The 20,484-nt window shown below is 39.0% G+C and overlaps 1 protein-coding gene and 1 long non-coding RNA gene across 11 annotated transcripts in view; one reads left to right on the top strand and one right to left on the bottom strand.

The window, feature by feature from the left end:
- ARHGEF3 (Rho guanine nucleotide exchange factor 3) overlaps positions 1 to 20,484 on the top strand; it is a 126,234-nt gene that overhangs the window by 84,805 nt on the left and 20,945 nt on the right. For 2 of the 10 annotated variants that reach the window (XM_080605650.1, XM_080605643.1), the window contains exon 1: positions 10,229 to 10,614. The exons of the other annotated variants lie outside the window; for them this stretch is intronic. In XM_080605650.1, coding sequence (XP_080461776.1) covers positions 10,519 to 10,614 — 96 coding nt within the window. In that variant the 5' untranslated portion in view covers positions 10,229 to 10,518. Of the gene's footprint in view, positions 1 to 10,228; positions 10,615 to 20,484 lie in introns of those variants that run through there. 10 annotated transcript variants of the gene reach the window in all.
- Positions 6,416 to 9,629, bottom strand: LOC308200259. Its single transcript, XR_013955399.1, has 2 exons — positions 9,593 to 9,629; positions 6,416 to 9,000 (listed from the first exon to the last, which is right to left on the bottom strand). It is a non-coding gene; the product is annotated as an uncharacterized lncRNA (long non-coding RNA).

The following is a 20,484-nucleotide window of genomic DNA, read 5'->3' as shown; positions in this document are numbered from 1 at the left end:
ACTTCATTGCAATAAGTTGGCATGGCAGCACTCTGTTTGCTCTTGCTTTTTCTCCTAATTGTTTGGCATTTCATTTATACATTTCATTATTTAACTATCATACCTGGGATAAGGAAAATATGAGGGCAATGAAATGATATCATGTTTCTAATCAAAAATTATCATTGGAAATAAAAATAAAGGCCTGGTATCCCTCAGCCTGGAAAAAAATATATATATTCTGTTTGGTTTTACCCCTCCGGTACCTTTTACTTCCCTATAATTCTTTCAGCTTTTATGTGCAACACGATATTTTTGCTTCATTTTTCATTACCATTTCTGGATGATTACAAGTCGTATTTTTTCCCCTCTTCTTGTGCAATGTTTATTATTATTATTATTATTATTATTATTACTTCTAACAGGAATTTAGCTTGTTTTAAGTCAATAAGATGGCTTCTGTTGATATTCTGATATTCTAATTTAGAGATATTCATATTCTGGTATCAATATCTCTACCTCAGTTTAAGTTGCTTCTACTCAAATTACCTTAAATTGTATCAATGAAGTGTTTTTCTGATATGGGTGAACTATCTCCTGCTTGGAGCTCTGGGAATATATTTCCTTGGATTTCAGTGTGGGCAGGGTTTCTTTTTCATGGTTTGCCCCTCTCCTGTCCCTCTCTTTAGGTTTTAAAATACGTAACAAAATCAAAATATTTTTTTCTCTTGTCTGGACATAAATACATATATATATTTTTATTGTCTTTTAAGGTAACAAGACCCAAAAAAGAGTTTGTTGTTTAAGTGCTTGCAAGCCATTACAACTACAGCAAATTATGTTATTGAAAAATGCTGCATGGTCTTGTTCTATTCTGTAGTAGTCTGGAACTCATACATGATGGCATAATAACTTCCTCCTACAATATCTTATTTCAAGATCACATGCAGCTTTACTTAGACTGCTGCTTTTGTATAAGACCGAAGACTGAGGTTTTGTAAAAAGAATGTCTCTGGGAACTCTGCTGTGCTCAGTGCTCTGTGTTGTTTGCTAGTGTGATATTCTTAAGGCGTAGCCTTCAAAACAAAATTTTCTACCCATCTATTACTTGTTATCTATTGCTACACATAAAATTCAGATGCAAGAATTCATCTAATGCCACAATACCATCTCTTCTAAAATTATTTTGCTGTGTTCTTTAATGAAATTGGCATCATACTCAACACAAAGGAAGTGGGTCTTTTTATCTGCCCTATGTCTAATCTTACACTTTATTTCTACATGTCATTGGTTTCTGGCCTTTGCTTTTTACAAAGCTAAAATTCTCCTTCAGGATTCTCCTATGTTGCATTCTGATTATTGCAACAATATTTTTCCTGGCTTTAACAAAAAACAGTTTTTCATTCCACATATACAGGCAAATGTTACTGCAAAAGTCATTTTCCTAGGTGGTCACTTTGATCATCCTATGCTTCTCTTTGCATTGCTCTAGTGACTTCTGTTTTGCATCAAACAGAAACTAAAAAGGCTTTTGAAAGGTCAGGTAAATGATTTATCCCAATCCCACAAATCGTTCTGTCACTGAAGTGGGTCACTCTTGCTCCTCTCTTGGCTAGGATGCCAGCTCATATCCTTAGCTTGCTATCACTTTATCAGTGGTGGTTGGAATTACTTTCAATATTGCTTTCCATTTTTAATTATTGACTCTCACTGCTATATCAGGGGCTGAGTTAATTACAGTGGTCAGGGGCCTGTCCAAAACTCACAGCTATTGGCAAGTGGCACACCTCACGGCGGCTCATGGCTGCAGGTTGGGTAATGGAGGTCACTTAAAAGTAGAATGCATTTGATCTTTTGCCAGATGGCACTTTGGGAATAACAAGTTGACCAGAGGGGAGATAGCCTTCAGAAATTATAAACAGGGTTCTGGAGCTAAGGATGAAGTATTCAGTGTAACTATTTGTCTTATTTCTGTGTTTCAACTGAGAGTATTTATAGTAACTTTTGATCAGTGCAGATGACTTCATCATATTTTCCTTTGGGAAGATAGCACTTTGCCACCTTAAGAAAAGCCTTGTTGTAACCCCAAAAAAAAACGTGCCTGAAAATGGCTTCTTCACTCCCTGATTCTTGGTTAAGGGCTATGAACAAAGAAGTTCTGTCCTGGCCTGAGTTGTTGGTGTCTCAGATGTTATGCCCTATTTCAAGCATCTTTTAAATACGAGTCACATTGTTGCTAACACCGCATCATGGCCAAGGCCACGCAGTTTTGCAGCAGTTGGTGCTGGCAGTAGGCTGCTTCCATTCTTTGCTGATGCATTATCAGGTTTGCAAGGATGTTTCTTTTTGAAGTTATGCCATAGTTTTGCTCCCCCCTCATACAGAGAGGATGAGGGTGAGAGATGTTTTGTATGTGTGTATGTTCAACTTTTATTGTTTTATTTTTTGTATATTGGGTCATAGCAGATGAAAATGGAACATTCTAGAAATGATCAATGGACACCAGTAGTAGAACACACATTTTGGGTAATCACTGATAATTGCAATGGTAAGGCATTGTGTGAAACTCTTCAGGACCAAGTGTGGAGGTTTTCCCTACTGAATTGTCATGGAGTATTACACTGTGGCAGATGGCAGGTTCAAGATTGCTCTGTTGCAGTTATCAGGCTGTTTGTAAAGCACTTGATAGTCTCCCTGTTTTGCTTGACCAACATAATTCTTTCCCTTGGATGTCTTATAATCTGTATCAAAGAATTATAAGTTGCTTAACTTTCAGTCTAAAAATGTTGCTAGCATCTCCTTGGCTATGATCTAGAAAAGGGTACATCATGCTCAGGAGAACATGAAGTCAGCCTTACGGGTGGTCTTTGAAAGTTGTATTCAAGAAACACAGATGTTCTCTTAATTTCATGGTACACAAATTGGCAAAAATAACTGAGTAGAAGATGAGTAACCATGCACAGTTGTTATGGAAATTAGTAGGTGGGTCTGTTTAAAAAATATTAAAAAAGAAAAAAGCTTCTGATCCAAAACTTTGGTCCAAAAATGGAAACACTGACAGTATTGGTTGGGTATGACTTCATGAAACAACGTAAGCTGAGCTAATAGTTCACTGCTACTAGGAGGAGAAAAATTAGCTTTTTCCCTGTCCTGTCCCCATTGGCATCTGTGCACTTTCCCTCCATTCGCCTTTAGTGGCGTTCTGGTGCTTTTCTCATGGCACAGGAACCCATGCTTGCTAAATCAACAGCAAAGAAACCTGGCAAACGAAAGTCAGTGTTTCTTGTTGCTGCAAGTCACTAATTGTTAATTAATCTCATTCGTGCTGTAAAATCATGTCTGTTGTCAGCACTTTCAGAGTTTGCATCTTGAGTACTGCCCTTCCCAAAGCAAAAACGTATTCCAAAAGTCATGGAAATCAAAATCTTTATGAAGATGGCTAACTCAGATAACTTCTGAGGAATGGGGAGAATCATACTAACATGTCAGTGTGGCAAAGCGTGTGTCAAACTGAATGGTACAATTGGGTTTAACGTTTGTGCTCCTAGACAAGTAAATGGATAGGAGAGGAGGACTTAAAAGGGTCTTACGTTTTGCTGCCTTTATTTCTGACCTGTAGGTCATGAATACATGAAAGCTCTTCTGATTTTTTTTTTCCAATTGTTATGCAATTTGGTCTAATATACTGTATTAACCCCAGACTTTGCTTTACATCTTGCAGTTGGAGGGACATAGTAAGTAGCATTTGGCCAGTATTACATGTGAAATCAATTAGAGCGGGGAAAATTGCTGTTATTCTTAATAGCTAATACTTTCTTCATTTTCTTCTTGTCCATATCTAAAGTACACAAACACACATACAGAGAAATATTAGAAAATGCTTTCTTCCCTGAAGATAAATATTGAGTTATTTATATAATATAAATGTTGTTGTAATAAAATTTAATGAAGCAAGCAAAAAAGACCACTACTCTGATGTCTTGATAAATACTTTGTATTAGGGACAATGGTGTCCTTTGAAGAAATTTTTTACTTAATTCTCCAGTCAGCAGGGTGCTCTGGAGAGATTTCAGCTCCCCCAGTGCCTGTAATTTAAACAAAATATTAAAATTACATTTAATCCCATTTAAACACCATAAAAGTGGTTCCCAGTAATTTCTTCCTTGTATAATGCCTCTTTTTTTGTAAAATTTCAGGAAAGGACACTTCCACTCAGGGCCACTTCTACAGAACTTGACTGGCTCTTTAAAAATCCCCACTGACAGCCAGTGTGATCCTTTCCATCTCCTCCCTTGCTCTCCCAAGGGCAGTGTAGGAAGACAAGCTCAACCAAGTGCCTCCTTACAAGTGTAACTCATGAAGGGTCATTTTATCCAGCCTCGCCACACCCTCTGCGTTCCCTCCAGAGGGCCTGCGTGGTTAGGAATTAGTTTGTGCTTTGGGTGTGGTAGCGGGGTGGAGAGGCATGAGTGAGTCCTTCCTCGTTGTCTCGGTGGGCCATCGTCAGCCTTGAGCTGCAGGAGGCAGGCACCCTAACAGTCTGGGATATGAAACCGAGGCAGCTTTAAAAATGACTTACAATCTTCCTAGGGAAAAATTCTGTTTCCATGAAGTTTTGTTTCAGTGCAAATGCAATTGTTAGAAGGCATCCTTTAACTGCGCAATAATTTCTGTCATAAGCAAATTACATGAAGTTAGTGGGGGGAAAGAACAAACCAAAAAAAAAAAAGTCCAAAATTGGCAGATCTTCATGTTCGCCTCCCAGTGCTGAATTGTTCTGTATTAATAAGAAAAAGCTCCAACAATGTATGCATGTTTTACTTCGAAAGCGTGCAGATGGCTGACCAAACGTGTTTATACAACAATGCATCCATGATGTTCTGTATGAGAATCATGTCTCTCTATTCATCAGTTCCACGTGAATGTACTTAAACATAAAGATGGTACTTTTTCAAAGTAGCAATCATCCACCATGGAGGACAATGAAGACTCCTATTTTTCACTTCATTTGACAAAACTCAGAGGGAATAGTTCAGGACCTCTTGGCTGCAAATCCCAAAGCAGAAGCCACAATAACAGTGAGGAAATGTAAGTGTTTAACTTCTTCCTCCTCTTGTTATTCCATAAGCTGCACAAATAAGGGTCATATGAAAGATAATCTTCAAACGGAGAGTCTAGACAGAATAGAAATTTGGGCTTCAATTTTGTAATGTCAGATGTTCCCCTGAGACATGTTTCTTTGTTCTGCATTGATCTTTGCAGGATTAAGTCTCTACCTGGAAAAATTACAGCTGTGTTTTTGAGAGGACATTTTTAATGGTAATCATTTATCCTGTAATCATATCTTTATTGGAATTTCTTAGAACCGATGTGCTTAATCAAGTGGTCTCTTTCTAGTATTTATTACCTAGTAAATTTTTGCTCTCACTGCTGTGTGTACAATCTGTATTTGCAATGAGGAAATTGCAGTTTCATGAACAGCTGTGCAACTGCCTGATAAGTACCCTTTATCTTGCAGTTTATATGCTTTCTAACTACTACATCACAGTTGTTCGAGCTCCTAAGCAGAGTTAAACCCATGATGTTCGGTGAAAATGACTACTTAAAAAAATTGCCTTTTTTTTCCTGGATGTTTTTTTTTCCTGGGTGTGGTTGTTTGTTGTTTTCTTTCTGAAAGATTCCTAATGATCGCTCTGAAGTTACATTAGAGTACATTGAAGAGAGGCTTCAGAAACGTTCAGTAAGTGCAGAGCTCTGTGTGCAGCATTAGCCTGGCTTACTTTCACTGGTTGTTTTATGGAATAGTAACTTTTATCTGAATATTCTTAGTGAAATTTTACCTCTTGTAAGCAGTGGCTTTTTTTTTGTTGTTGTTGAAAACGCATACTAATGGTGGGTGCACATATGCAAGATAGCCATACTCAAAGAATATTCCATGGAGTGCAAGCTACTGAGATTTCTTTTCTTGAAATGTGCATACAATATTTGACTTAATTCAGGCTTTTGCAGTGGGTAAAACTTTCAGAAACAATACAAGCCAAGTAGTCTGCACACTTAGCCAAAATTGTGTTGAGATGATAGCCCTCTGCAACAGACTTTATATTAAATCTCTTACTCCCACCATAAGCCTGGAGTAACATAGCAAGAAAGCTGAGCTGCTGTATTTAGGATGACTCAGAGACTACTGGATACTTCATATTCATACAGAAATTCATCTGTTTTGAAAACAAAACAATGAACTGTTTATTGTTCTTTATTAAAAACCAAAACAAAACAGAAACAACACCAAGAGTTGAGAATATAGTGTATCTGAAGATGACAGTGATAATAGTTTTATTTTTCAAAGCATTATACCTTTGATTAAATTTTTGTCTTGTTACTTAGACCTGATGGGAACTTGTCACAGAGCTGCGTTCTTGGTGAAATGTATGTCTAGGTGCATAATGTATATTTCAAAATCATCCAAAATGGGTGAAAAAAGCTCCCACAAATATGAATCACAGGAGAAATACAGTTAGTAGTGTTTCTCTTTTAGCATTGATAGTTGTAATTAAAAAAAAAAAAGAAATAGAATTAATTGTTGCAACTAAGGCTAGGCTATTTTTTAGGCTTGACAGTCAAATGCAGACCAAAAAAAAAAAAAAAAGAGCAGATGGTTGTGTTAAGTTGGGTGAGGGAAGAAAAGCAGAGACAGATAGACAGGCATTGAGTCTTTTACTTATTGGAATATGAATATTTTATCAAAAATTGATTGCATTTATCTAATCTTTTTTTAACAGCTCAACAAAACAGATTTTGACTTTTAATAGGGAAAGCAGTCACATTAGCATATCAAGAGGAAGACGGTAATTGAGATCTGGGTGTAGACATCTCAAAATATTTCTGTTTAGTTACAGATTCTGCATTTCTGCCCAAAGGCAGTTGGAATGTGTTGGCAAAGATCATGTTGAAACAAAACTTAAACAAGACAACAAAAACACCAACCCTGAACTTTAAACAATCTATTTGTGTGTTTTCTTCCTTAGGCTGTGTTCAGCTTTCATTAATGATTTTCTGTTCCACTGAACTCCTTAAAGCCCATGACTTCCATGGTTAAAGATGCTTTGCTCCATTTGGATTTTCCTTATATAAATGTTTAGATTAGATTAAATATTTTAGTTACGTTTGCTGCTGCTTAGCATAATGGCTTCTTAACCATTGTCTAGAAGGAACCAGTATTTTTTTTTCTCTTTTGCCATTGTATTTTGGATCATTTGTGTTCTAAAACTTATATGTTTCAAAGGACTTTGTCATACAGACAGATGCTTTTGCAATAGTTACTTCAATATTTGGTTTCGTATGTATGAGCAAACTGATTAAAAGCATTGGTGTGAACCAGACGATCACAAAACAACCTCACCAGTGAACTTTAGTCCTGAACCAGGTCAACAGTGGTGGGTACCTTACTTGAGCAGGGATTACCAGAAGTACCAAACAGCTTGGTTCCTAAGTAATAAATAAATAAATATTATATATATGTATATTATATATATATATATATGTATCGGAAAACAAACAATCTCACAAGCCTGTTCTGGACATTTTGTGAGAGAATTTTTTGAAATTGCACTGTTGTGTAATTCCATCAGATAATATGATACTTATAAAGTTAGGTGCATCAATGAACCAATGAATCCAAACTTTAGTTCTAAAACAGTATTTATGCTCCTCTAGTAGAGTAGACAAACATGCAAAGTCTCTAATGAATCCTATTTTAGATGTTTACAGAAGCTATAGTCTTTTAGGTGTAAGTTACTCTGAAATTTATCAGTACTGCTTATTTCTAGCAGTTAAAGAATCATATTCCTCTTAAAATAGTCTTTTCTCTTGTTTCTCGAGAATGCTTAGTTAAGCTGAAGTGCACTGGCCTGATTAATTGGAAAAAAGGCAGAATTTTTCTCTGCGCTTCCATTTATATACTTATAAACTCAAGTTCATTGAGTCTCCAAACCAGTACACTCTTGTCCTGTGTGAAGTACTCTTTATGCTGTGAAGCATGTTACAGGACTAACGTGGTTCGAGGGCATGCCCTGAAGGCACTTTTCCTCATCTAAATGAAGCTGATTTTTAAAATGGTTTTAGCATATGCATACATGAACAAACATACACAGATGGTATTTGAAATCAAGGCTTCTTGGGCTTCAGTGATTAGACAGCAGCTGCAGTGTTCTCAGGATGTTCTGACCATTTTAACCTGTGTGTATGTATTGGTGTTTTGATGTGCTTGAAATGTAAGGAGAAACTGTCCACCAGTAGCAGACTGTGTACAAAAGAGGTATGTCCTCTGAACATCATACCAAAGAGTTGCAAAAAAGAATGTACATTCATATGAATGAAATAGCTGTGTGTAGCTTCAGAAACGTTCAACTGAGACAAGTAATCCTCTGGAAAAAAAAAAAAAAGATTTATTTTCATATCTTATGAAAAATGGAGAGTAAGAGGTCCACAGCAATGATCAGTCTAGCCTAGTATCAAATCTCTAGTGGAGGTCAACAGTGGGTTGCTGAGGAGGAGTACAAAACGGAAAGAGCCTGTCATGGTTTTTCCCGAAATACTGTTCCAGTAGCCCGAAACTTGTGTCTGAGAAACTTTCTTAGCAGCAGCGTCTTGTAGCAAATATTTCCATTGTGTATAACTTGAAAATTGTACATAACATGAAGAATTAGCTCCACTTTTCTCTCTAAATCTGCCACCATGCAGTTTAATGTGATGGTCCTCTTTTCTGTAGTTGAATGCAGTGGAAAACCATTCTCTATTTTTCTGTCTCTCATGGTTTTGTACATCTCTATCACATCTGTCCTGATTTCTCTTGCTGTCTGAAATGTCCTGTCTGCTTGCTGTTCTCTATGTGAAAGCTGTTCAGTGCCTCATGTCAACACTTGTGCTTCCATTGAACCTTGGCCAGTCCTCCTGTGGCCCTTTGGAGATGGGGAGAGCAGCACAGCCCGTATCACTCCAAAGGTTCAAATTTTACTTCTTCTTCTAAAAAACAAAACAAACAAAAAAAAAAGTACTGGTATTTTTCTTCTAGCTTTTTCTCCAGGAACTGGGGGCTTGGGAGACTGGTGTGTGTTGTGGATTGGTTTTGGTTTTTGTTTGTTTTTATGAGCAGATGACTACAAAATAGAGAGGCAGCAGGAGACCATCTCAGCTACTGTGACTGCTGTTGAATAGGCCTGAGAGAAAAAGTGTGTGAGACATTGTATGTTTGGGGTGTTGGTGAAGTCAAAGGAAGTACCCAAATGAGGACTAAGTCTCCCATTTGAATAAGCTTATTCTAAAGGCATCACTATCTGATTAATAACCTTTAGCAAAACAAATTCTTGTGAATCAACATCCATGCAACCTGCCTTTAAAAATTTTAAAAATAGCATTAGTTCTGTCGGGCTCTGTGAAGTTATTCTTGGTTGTGCTGCTTCCCTTTGCCTGAAAATATCCTTCCCTGCTGCCCCTATCCAGCTTCCTACTCAGTTTCCTTTTCCTTGTCTCCTATATTCTCTTTCTGTCTCATCAGACCCCTACTGCAGACAAGGCCCCTGCTACTCCCTCTCTCTTTTCAGGAAAGTTTCGCTACCTTTGTCCGAAGGTAGACACCAGCCCCTCTGCCTGGCGGTCCTGGCCCAGCAGTGCACCCTGTGCTATGCCTATCGGAGGTGTTTTTCCACACCCTCAGCTCGTTACAATGAGGGGTGCGGGCAGGGGAGCTCTTGGACTAAACAATAGCAACAGCAGTGTAACTTTAAAAAAACACAGGAAACAAACTCCTGCTTGCCAGACGGGAAGAAGTAACAATATGGGTGAACAAAATACCCAGAGAGTGAGCAATGCTGAATGTTGTGGCAGCATAGCATGATGCAGCACTCCCTCTCTGGTGGGCTGGAGCACTTGTATACAGGATGCAGATGCCACTGACATCCATAGGAATGGGAATGGTGTTTGGGCCTTGGCTGCTGTGCTCTTTGGGACCGCTGGTGATGGATGGCCATGAAACCCTGCATTTGCCAGGTGCTTAGGCGGCCCGACAGCCCAACCAAAAGGCAATAACTGAACGGTGTTGACCCTCTGAGAAGCAAGCATAAAGGCCGGGTGAAATTCTCCGCTTGTGGTACTGGTTGAGAAGGGCTGCGTGGGAACCAAACTTGACGAGTCCCCTCGCGGCCAGCCCCCACTCCCCGCCTTTCCGCTGAGGCGGCGGCGTCGACACCGCCCCCCCGGGGCGGGCCTGCTGCGGGGCCGCGCTGTGAGGCCGCCTCCAGTCTCCTCGGGCTGCCTCCAGCCTACTGCCGCCGCCTCCAGTCGCTCCCTGCCCGCAGCCCCGCACTCCCCGGCGGCCCCTCGGAGCGCGGGGCAGCCGCAGGCCCTACGCTTGGAGCCTCCAGGGGGACGCTGCTGCTGCCGCTGCTGCCGGGCGCCCGGGAGGCTCGGCTCGGCTCCGTCCTCACGGCTTGCTCTCGGAGCGGATCAGCTGTGACACCCGAAACTGACGCTCCCGCCGCCGCGATGGTGGCCAAGGATTACCCTTTTTACCTTACGGTCAAGAGGGCGAATTGTGCCTTGGACGTGCAGGCAGCGAGCGGACCAGCTAAAGAGACGGAGGTAGCTCAGTTACGGGTGGCGGGTCACAACTTTGTTCCTTTGTAGCTCTGTGGTGCTCGGGGAGAAGTGATTCGCTTGGAAAAGGGGCTTCTGGGCATAGATCCCTGGTCTGTTTGGGCATCCCGTAGTGCTTTCCTTGGTGATGAACTTCTTTTTGGAATAAAGGAACGAGGAATCTTGTCATCTGGCATTTTAAGGAATTAATTTTATAAGTGGTTAATGAAATGTCTGTTTTAGATATGTAGTTTAATGTCATTTATTTTATTCTAGTGCTAAGCATTACTTACTAATCGTTAAACTGATGCAGGAGCCAGTTAAGTGCTTTGCTGACAGTGGAGGCAATCTGGAAGACGGTGCCTTAAAGCTCCATGTCACTCTCTTGTCCTCATCAGTGCTAAAACAAGAAATTAATGTGATAGTGCAGTTAACTGGAAGCTGTCAGGTCAGCAGGTTGACTACTGTCTTTCTTAAAATGGATGAAATCTTTTAATGTGACATTAAGGAATAAGATTTTTAACCAAAACTCAATTTACTCGTTTGCAAAACTCTCATAAATGGTGGAAACTTTCAAGGAGTGGGGTTTGTTAAAGACTTGAATATTTGGTACTTTAGGTTAGTGTTTAGTCTGCTCTGTGTAGTTCTGTGGAAAGCAAAGTGACCTCAAGGAGGCTGTTCAGCTGTGCTGGAGAAAAGATTAAGCTTCTTTCTGAAAGTTTTTATCATTTCAAGTATATAGATTCTTTATTAGTCTTCATTACTGAGTAACTTGAAGACAAATTACTAAATTGTATGAATTTAATCCAACTACATAGAAGTTTAATTACTTCCAGCAGTTGAAGGTAACATGAGCCAAGTGTCCCTGTTTAAACTAAGAAGAAGATTCTGCCCTCTTGCTTTTTGGTGTACTTGTGCATAAAGGGTTTTAATTACTGCAGTTAACAAACCTGAAATTTTGTCAACTGTGTTTTTGAAAGCTAACACCCTGAATATGTGTGTGTGCTTATACATAAAGCACATGTTGTTAATCACTGAATAGTTCATTTAAGGGTACTGGTTTTACAGGTAATAACATCTAAGAAATATGCATTTAGTCTTTTAGTGCATTAAGATTTAATTTTTTGTGTGTGTGTGTGAATTAATAGAATTGGCAAATCTGAAGAGTTCAAGCATTATTCTGCTACACTTAGGAAGGGCAGTTTAATTATATTCAAATTTCAAAGTAAAAGTCTCAGTGAAATTGTAGAGCATGAGGAAGTCTTTAATAACAGATGTGATCAATCAGAATTACAGAGTGCAAACATTGACTTGGATTTATAATCTTTAATTTTGTATCTTATATAATTAAGAAAATTCACCTTGTGCTTTCAGGCTGATTTCTGAGAGTAGGATGGACCACTATTTCTTCCGAAAAATAAACTTTTAAGCATTCTTCTGTTTGTCTCCATCTACCACTCAAAAATTTTGGCAAAGGAAGCAGAAAAAGGCATTGTAAGGATAGACATACGCAGCCTGATTCTTAAAAATCTATCAATATGGGGGAAAATCCCCATTTCTTCTCCAGATCAAATGTTAAGCTGTTTCTCCACCCTTTAGTAATTAAAACAAAGCTATTGAGCGCCTTCTACCACGATTTTGTGTTACTACACCAGAAAGCTAGTTTGCTGTGTGTGGGTTCTGAACTTCTGTCTTGGTGAACCTTTTGAAAACTATTTTAATTATTGATATGGGAAGTTGGTTGATTTACTTACCTAATGTGCATAGATTTTGTCATATGTGGAACAGAACATATTTTCTGCTATGTGGCTGTTGTTTTTTGGTTTTAAGCCAAAATTTGTGATTATTAAATATTTCATCTGAAATTCAGCAAAAATCTTGAGTATATACTTAATTTAACCCCACTGATTTCAACTGAGACTAGCAAAAAATGTGTATCCTTATCAGTACTGTTGAAATTTCCCCATGTTTCAGGTGGAAGTCTTTGGGTAGCCAGCTGAAGCTTACTGACAATAGATTATTTTTTCCTTATTCTCTGACTTCAAGTGCAGAGCAGCAGTAGAAAACCACTGCTGTTTCTGAGGAACAAGTCAGTGGCACAAAAGAGAACAGAGGTTTCCTGCTTATGGTTCATTCTGTAAGCCACGCTTGAACTTCTTCAGCATAAATCTGGTAGAAGTAGCACAGTCACGAAACAATGACTAATAAAATGTTCAAAATGTATGTGAATAGTTCAGACCTGGAACATGAGAAAAGGTACCTATGGTCAAAGTACAACTGTCACAGTTCTTTCTAAATACAATTTAAGGGTAGCAAAACACTGCAGTGTCTGAAGAATGAGTTAATATAGGATATAGAGCGAGGCCTTTGCCTACATCATTGCATGCCCCACATAAAATATTGTAGTACAATTCTAAGTGTAAATGGTACAGAGGTGTTGGGCTCTTTCTGGCTTTTTTGTAAGACAGAAATAGAGATAATCAGCAAAACTGCTTGCTTCAAGGTATTAAACAAACAAACACCCACATCCTTTCCTGTAATGTACTAAGTGCTATGCTTCACTTGCTATAGCAAGCTTATCAGCCCCTCTAAAGGAAACTGAAAAAAATGTGTGACTAGAATATATGGAGCTATTTTTAGTCTGACAAGTTTGACAAAAACTGAAGTGTATTTAATAGCATGAGGTATTTAGCAGTACCTATAACATTGCATGACACACAGCTTCCACGTCTCCCTCTGAAATTGAAATGTTAGAAGATGAGACTTGTGCACAGCGTGGCACACAAACAACTATTGCTTCCAGGTTAGTGGGCTGAAGAACAGAAGGGCTACAGGTAAGCTGCTGTTGCTCATCGTTAATAGAAGGCCCAAGACAGGTCTTTCGCTCTCTCTCCCTCTCTCTCCTTTTTTTTTCCTTTTTTTTTCTCTATTTTTTTTAATAGCTGCTGTAAGAGACTCTTTACCGTGCTGAATTTTGCAACCATTTTCTTCTGGTACTGGATAATAGAGTGCTAATGATTTGGATTATTAAATATACCAGCTGTAGTTCAACAAGATGAAATTAGTACCAAGTATATGGTAAAAATGTATAGTTATAATAACTGTAAAAATACATAGTTATAATTACTGAAGGTTCTAATAGCTATTCTCTTGCACGTGTTAATATGACAAAGTTTCTTTATGCAGACACAACCCAGAGAGGTCTGTGATGTAGGTATGTTGTGAACATAGGAAGCATGAGTAGAGCCTGCTTTGCAATCTTCCCTTGATGCTCTGGGAAGCTTATTTTATCGTGTTCCATGAAAGAGGTTTAAGTGACTATAGGTGATTATTCCATTTCTGTTTGGATCTGCCTAAAGAAGTGGGAGCAGAGATGACCCACTAAGGCTAAAAGATTCACAGACAGGAAAATCCAGCATTAAGTGCTTAAATTCCCACTTAGTCCATGATCAGGGATATAAGATCTTCTGGAAGGCTGACTTTTGGTTCTTCAATGAAAATGCAAATCAGTAGAAATATATTTCTGTGCTCTACATTGTCAAATGCAATGATTACTACTTTATCAATAGTTTTATCGTCCATATAAAAATCATTAGCAGTAGTTAAAAATCATTAGCTATAGTTTTTAACAGCTGACTCTGTGACCCAAGGATTTAACTGCACAGAAACAGACTTGATATGCTGATGTTGACCAAAAGAATTAATTATTACAGGTAATTTTGATTAACAGCATCATAAGATCAGAGGCATTTTTTACCAAGGTTAACTTCCTGTAATTAAATTATACTTTTTGTTTTAATAGGCAAGTGCAGATACAAATAAATTTATCTGACTTTGGTTAAAAAATAACAGGAAAAACAAAGTAAAAAAAAAAAAAGCAAAGTGTTAATTTGAAGAGAAGTCTGTTGTGACCATCAGTGTTTGGCATGTTGCGTTTCCTTTTTTATCCTTTTTGATCTTAAAAGTTATATGGTATTTGCCTCGGTAAACAACAAAACCTTTTACTTAGCAAAGGTAAACAAAATGAATAAAGCAAAGTGCCTGGTCCTGGGATTGCTGTAGAAGTTAGTGTATCTCATGAATTAATCCTCTTTTATGTATTTACGTATTTTAAATCTGTAGTAGTATTCTGTTTTACTGTTTTTTACTGTTTCCATTTAACCTTTCTTGATCACAAGAAATCCAGCTATAGAAGTTGGGAGAAGTCTTTGAGATACTGAACTTTTCCTTCTCAAAATTCTTAAGCTCACCTCTTTTTATATGTAAAAATGTTTACGCAGTTAACATACTTTAAGTTCTGGAAAAAAATAGTTGTTATGAAACACTATGTTTGCTTGGAATTGTGTAGTTTATGAATGGAAAGATCAGTCTGGTTAAGATGAAATTTAACGTCCCTAATAGGGCCATGAAAGTTTTTGAGCATCTTGAGCAACATCAAAGTCAATGGGGCTTGTGGTTAAGGACAGAAAAAGTGCAGCTCAAGGGAAGCAGAGGAAGTTCAAGAGCTGTTCAAGATGTACTTTCAGTATTTTGACAAGGAGCTCCCTCAAAAATGCCCTCCTTAACTCATAATAAATCTCATATCCCTTGAGGCTTGTCTGTGTGCAGCGAATGGACTTCCATGATTGGGATTCATTTTCTCATTTAAACACAAATGTTTTTCATAACCACAAATGAGGGGAGGAGACAGCTGTGCTCAGCTATCCAAGTGCTGCTAAATATCCTTACTAGAAAATATTCTTCCGTCTTCAAGCTCCTGGTGTAAGAATTGCACAGTTTTGTGTCAATAGAAAGGAGCAGATGGAGATTCAGGAGTAAAATGAGGTAGGTGTTTCTCAGATGTTTAACAACTGAATATTTTGCACTATTTTTAGCCATTCCAAAAGTGTTTTCTTCCTCACGCTTTTTAAATTTTCCACTCCATGCCCTCTTCCCCCTCAAAAAATGCACAAACAAAACAAAACAAACCCAAGAAACTAAACAAACAAATTGACTTGAAGTCCCGGGAACAAAGACATGAATTCCTCAGGGCAAGGATGTTTTCCTGCCTCTCTGTGCAGGATCTAACATAATGCCTAGGCTTAGGCTGTAAAAACTACCACAATGGCACAGGATTCCTGTGCGTCTCCAGGACATTCTGGTTCATCCAGTGTCTGCTTACGTCTCCTACACTGCAGAAATGGTAGCGTTAGGAATTACGGCCATTTGCAACCTGTCTTTTGGTGTTTCCTCAATGTACTGCTGTCCAGGAGAAGCTCTAGGCTGCCTTTAGCTCAGGACCATGTTTAACTCAGCCAGGGGAGTGCAGGAAGGGTAAACCCACTCTGTTGAGTGGCATTTTGCAGCAAGCACCTTGCTGGCGTGCTGCCATGCAGGAACCTACGGTGCCATGTCTGCTCGTTCATTGGCAGCCCAGCTTCAGGTCCAGTTTCTTCCAGCAGGGAAAAGGTCTAGGGTAGTCTGCACAAGCAGCTTTAAATGAGAGGAAATTCAGAATTTAATCAACTCTATGCTAGTTGTCTGGGTTTTTCAGCATTTCTGTTACTTGTGTTAATTCACCTCAGTGTGAGGTTTTTCTGTCAATTTGCCGTCATTTCCTAACTGCTGGTAGACATTGATTTCTGGATATTGCAGACAAATGAATTATCAGTCAAGAGAGCTGGACACAACTCGTACCTGTGCTGCTGGCGCCGCAGTGCTTCTGTCTGGCATATGGCAGAGGCAGTGAGGTGGTGCCAGCTGGGGGCAGCCTGTTCGCGGGACAGCGCCGATGTCCGATGAAGCATGTGGTGCCATGCCCTGATGCACATTTCAGCTCGCTTTCTTCAACTGAGAGTGCTTTACCACTTCTCTGCATGGCTTTTCCTTCTACCCGAAGTATCATTTCATGACCTCTTCTTTATAACACTGATTAAAACAAAACGTCTCTGGATTTTGCTTTATTTGCTGGCTGCTTTTGTGGAGACCAGCCGAGGAGGAATAACAAACCTTTTCCTGCTCCCATCAGAGAGTGCAGGTGGTGGAGCCTTGTGGATTTGGAAGAAACATTAGAAGTTTTACCACTGATATAGAAAATTATTGGCAGATCAAGTTGCAGATATGCATCATTTACTTAACTTGCTTAATAATCTGTTGTGATGCCGGTGTTGTACTAGTGTGATGCCTTTCCCAGGTTTTAGGATGGATTTGTGTGGGTGATTATAGCTCAGCATTGCACAAAGGTAGCTGTACTTAGAGCTACTGGAGAGTTGCCTGCTTCGTTATTCTTGACCACACTAATTTTTGGAGAGCTGTACGTGAACATACATTCACAGCTCTAGAAGTCTGGATGTTTGAGGATTTCCTGACCGGAGTATTTCTAACATACTATTAAATATGAAAGAAAGGCAAATTTTCTGTGGTTTCGTGCATTAAAAAAGATGGTCTCTGTTAGCTTCAATAACCATTGAGAATGTTGTTCTAGTTTTAGATTTGCCTCTCTCTGAAGGGACATGCAATTGCATGGCATGCTTTATTTTTTAGGCTGTTTGCTGTAGTAAGAGGCTGTTGTAATGTGGGTTGCTTTTTCTTTCTTAACCTTTTTGTTTGTATCTTTTTTTTTTAATCCTGCTGAAGTTTAAATATTGATAACATCCTGTGGAACAGAGCTTGAAAGTGTGTGTGTGGGGGTTTGTTTTTTAAATTAAACTCCAAGTTTTGGGAGCATTTATTAGAACTGTTTAATCTTAGGCCAATTTAACTAGTAGCAGACTAATAAAAATAATAATGTTGGGCTTCCTGCCATGACAAATGTTGACTTATCCTTATAAAGTTGACTAAAAACTAATAACCTTTAAGTTATAGAAGTATAGGAGTTTAGCCAGTAATATGAAGTCTGAAACAGAGTGCTTTTGTTTCAGGTTGCTGGCACTGCTTGTGAGTTATGTCTGAAACAAAAGTTACTGGCTGTTTCACTTTACAGGGTTTTCCAATTATGATACCGTTAACTCCTTTGAGACTAATTTCTAATAAAATGTTTGCAGTAATGAGTGCTCCCAAACACAGAATTAATGCCTTGGATACCTGTCTGTCTAGGTTCACGAATAGAAAGTGTATTAAAAGGCAAAAACATCCCCAGCATATCTTTGGGATAATGTCAAGAAAGGTAGCAAACCCAAGTCAGGGACTCCTGCTGTAAGGAGTTACCTGAGAATTTGTTGGTTCTGGCAGTCCTTGAACTCCAGTAACGTCGGCACTTATAAGCTGTTTTGAATGAGCATTGCCAATATCAGCTGTTTTTGGGGGGGGTGAAGGGAAGGCTAGTTTGCCTTTGAAGGTAAAAGGAGCAAGTCCTTATGTTCTGAAACGCTGAGTTCCCGTGCGAGGTTTCACTTAGCCCTTGTTTTCTGGGTTGACTTACAAATCTCTATAGATCCCCTTTGTTGAGTGTATTTGTTTTTAATTACAATCAGAAAAATCAACACAAAGTGATGGCAGCACTGCTGCCCGTGGGCTGAGGATGGAGTATAATGACCCCTGAGGGAAATGCTTTCCCTTGTTTGTCCAATTCAGCAGCAGCTCTCTGACATGCAGACTGTTGTTGAAGTCGCTGATAAGCGATGGGAGAGTCAGGTGGAAAAACAATCATACTAGCAGTGAACATGCATTTGCTTTTACCGTTCGCTGGGAGGAAATCAGGGGCTAGCTGCTCAGGAGCATGGAGTGAAGGAATTTTGGAATGAGGTACTGCAGCAAGTGAAGACCTATTGTATGGCACCTAGACTACTGCTGCGTGCTCTGCATTGTGTGTTATCCAGGTCATTGGTTCGGCTGTCCTGCGGACAATGTAAAGGGAATCTGGGCTACTTCTTTTTGTTGCCTTTCCTTCTGTTTGTTAGAAAATGAAAATCAATCTTGTGCTGGAGTCATTTAACCATCAAAGTGTAATTATTAAGCTGTGGGTGGCCTTGTTGAATGACAATGTATAGAAAACTAATCTATATTATTAAATATATTTAACTCACTCTTACAGGAAGGCACTTACTGTGAACTTTGGGAAAATTCCATTCTTTACATGTACTGCTGAAAGAGTCACTTACTTTGTAGACGAAGAGCATGAGAAATGCTAGTTTCTTCCCCTGAATTCTCCCTCTAAAAGCTTTTCCTATCTTTGCAGTTAGGATACAACACAGCCAGTTGTTATGTGCTAGTTTCACTGATTAAGAAACAGTAACATCAGCTTTATAAATATGAACAACTATAAATAGCTGTCAGTACATTGCAACTGATGTAAGTACCTAATTGTTCAAAGGATCTTGTGTTTTAACGTGCCACTGTGGATATTGAAAGTTTAACCTGCCCCTCTAACAGGTGCTGTATGCAAAGCCTGGGACTTTGCAGTGATAAGCTGTGTGTTAGAGCCAGAAGTAATGATACAAAAGTTCTTTCTTTGCTAAGATGATGTTGTTTTGAAATTACCACGTTACAGTTTTAAAAAGAAGCACTTCATTCAGCTACACGTGGAAAAAAGACTTAAATTGTACTGAGGAGGGAGTTGGCAGAAGTTACTCAGAAAAATACGGCTTCCTGGTAGCACTGTAGCTGCAAGTCCTTGCTGTACACATCTCCCAGCTGTCCAGCAGCAGAATACTAAGCTTTGGAGAGCTGTACCTTAAAAGATACAGCTTCTCTTTCTTATTCAGCAGTCTAAACTATTAGGTTACAGCTTAATATGTAGAAAATACCACAAGTGCAAGTGTACATAGGGGTTCAACAGAGTGACCTACAGAATAAATGACAATGAAGAAGCAATCTACACTAGTGTCCTTCATGCCACATTAGGAGAATGGTGAGGCATGGCATCTTTGAAACTTCTTATCTGATATTTTTCTGCCTTAAATATTTGGTAATTGATTATGCTGTTGTGACTACTCTAATCTTTCTTCCTGGGAATTCCAAAGAAAAGTATAGGATAAAAATGTACATTTTCAGAAGTACAGGGTAGTTGTTTGAAATGTCCACTTCATGGTTTCCAGAACCATCCAGATCTTGTACACAAATTTGCTTCTTTATCTGTTTGTTCAGTTTCAAGAGTTCGTTTTGAGGGTGCATATATATGTGGTATTTCCAGTTCTAATTCTTTGCTTTCTGAATTCCAGTATTCACATGTTACCAAAGTCATCTTGAGTTCAAATATACAGCTCCCTCCAAAAGCCAGCTGCTCTTTGTTCTAGCTTAGTCAGGTATTAATTTGACTTCACTTGGACTGTGCAGCCTTTGAAGTTTCTGCACTCATGTTTCCCTCAGCTTTATTTAGCCTTATATCAAATTTAAAGTGCTGTCAGATGAACATTACTTGTTCACATATACCAGCTCCACATTTTGGAAACCTTGCCAAACTGTAGTCTGGATCTTTTGTTTTCCAACTTCCCGTATTGTTTGAGCAAGCCTTCGTGACTCTGACAATGCAGTCTTAACATTTAGTTCAGAACTCTGAAGTGATTTTTTTTTTTTTTTTTAATATCAATAATGACTTCAAAAGGTCAAACAAAGAATTCTAACTGCTGAATTTTTTGTCCTGACTTGGCCCAGTTTCCAGTTTGGACAGGTAATAGTTGTTGCAAGCGGATCCAGCTGCTAAATCCTATCTGCTTCTAAATTCCCTGGACTGGGAGGGCGAGCAGGAGGGAAGGACAAGTGATGACTGGGTAGCTCCGAGTCTTTTGAGCACACTCAGAGATACTGACCTGGAACCTCATGTTCATTCTTCTTGGATAGTATGTCCTTTCTGCAGCCTCTCCATGCTGGTTAGACACAGGAATCGCATGATTCTGAGTTCCTGTGTGCTTAGATTCGTGTCCCCAAATATTTTATGATTGTAGGACCACTCCCCAGTTA

This window comes from Anser brachyrhynchus (genome assembly GCF_964034855.1).
Source record: "Anser brachyrhynchus genome assembly, chromosome: 10".
Taxonomy (NCBI): domain Eukaryota; kingdom Metazoa; phylum Chordata; class Aves; order Anseriformes; family Anatidae; genus Anser; species Anser brachyrhynchus.
Note: the sequence above shows the minus strand (reverse complement) of the source record. Positions and strands in the feature narration are given on the sequence as shown.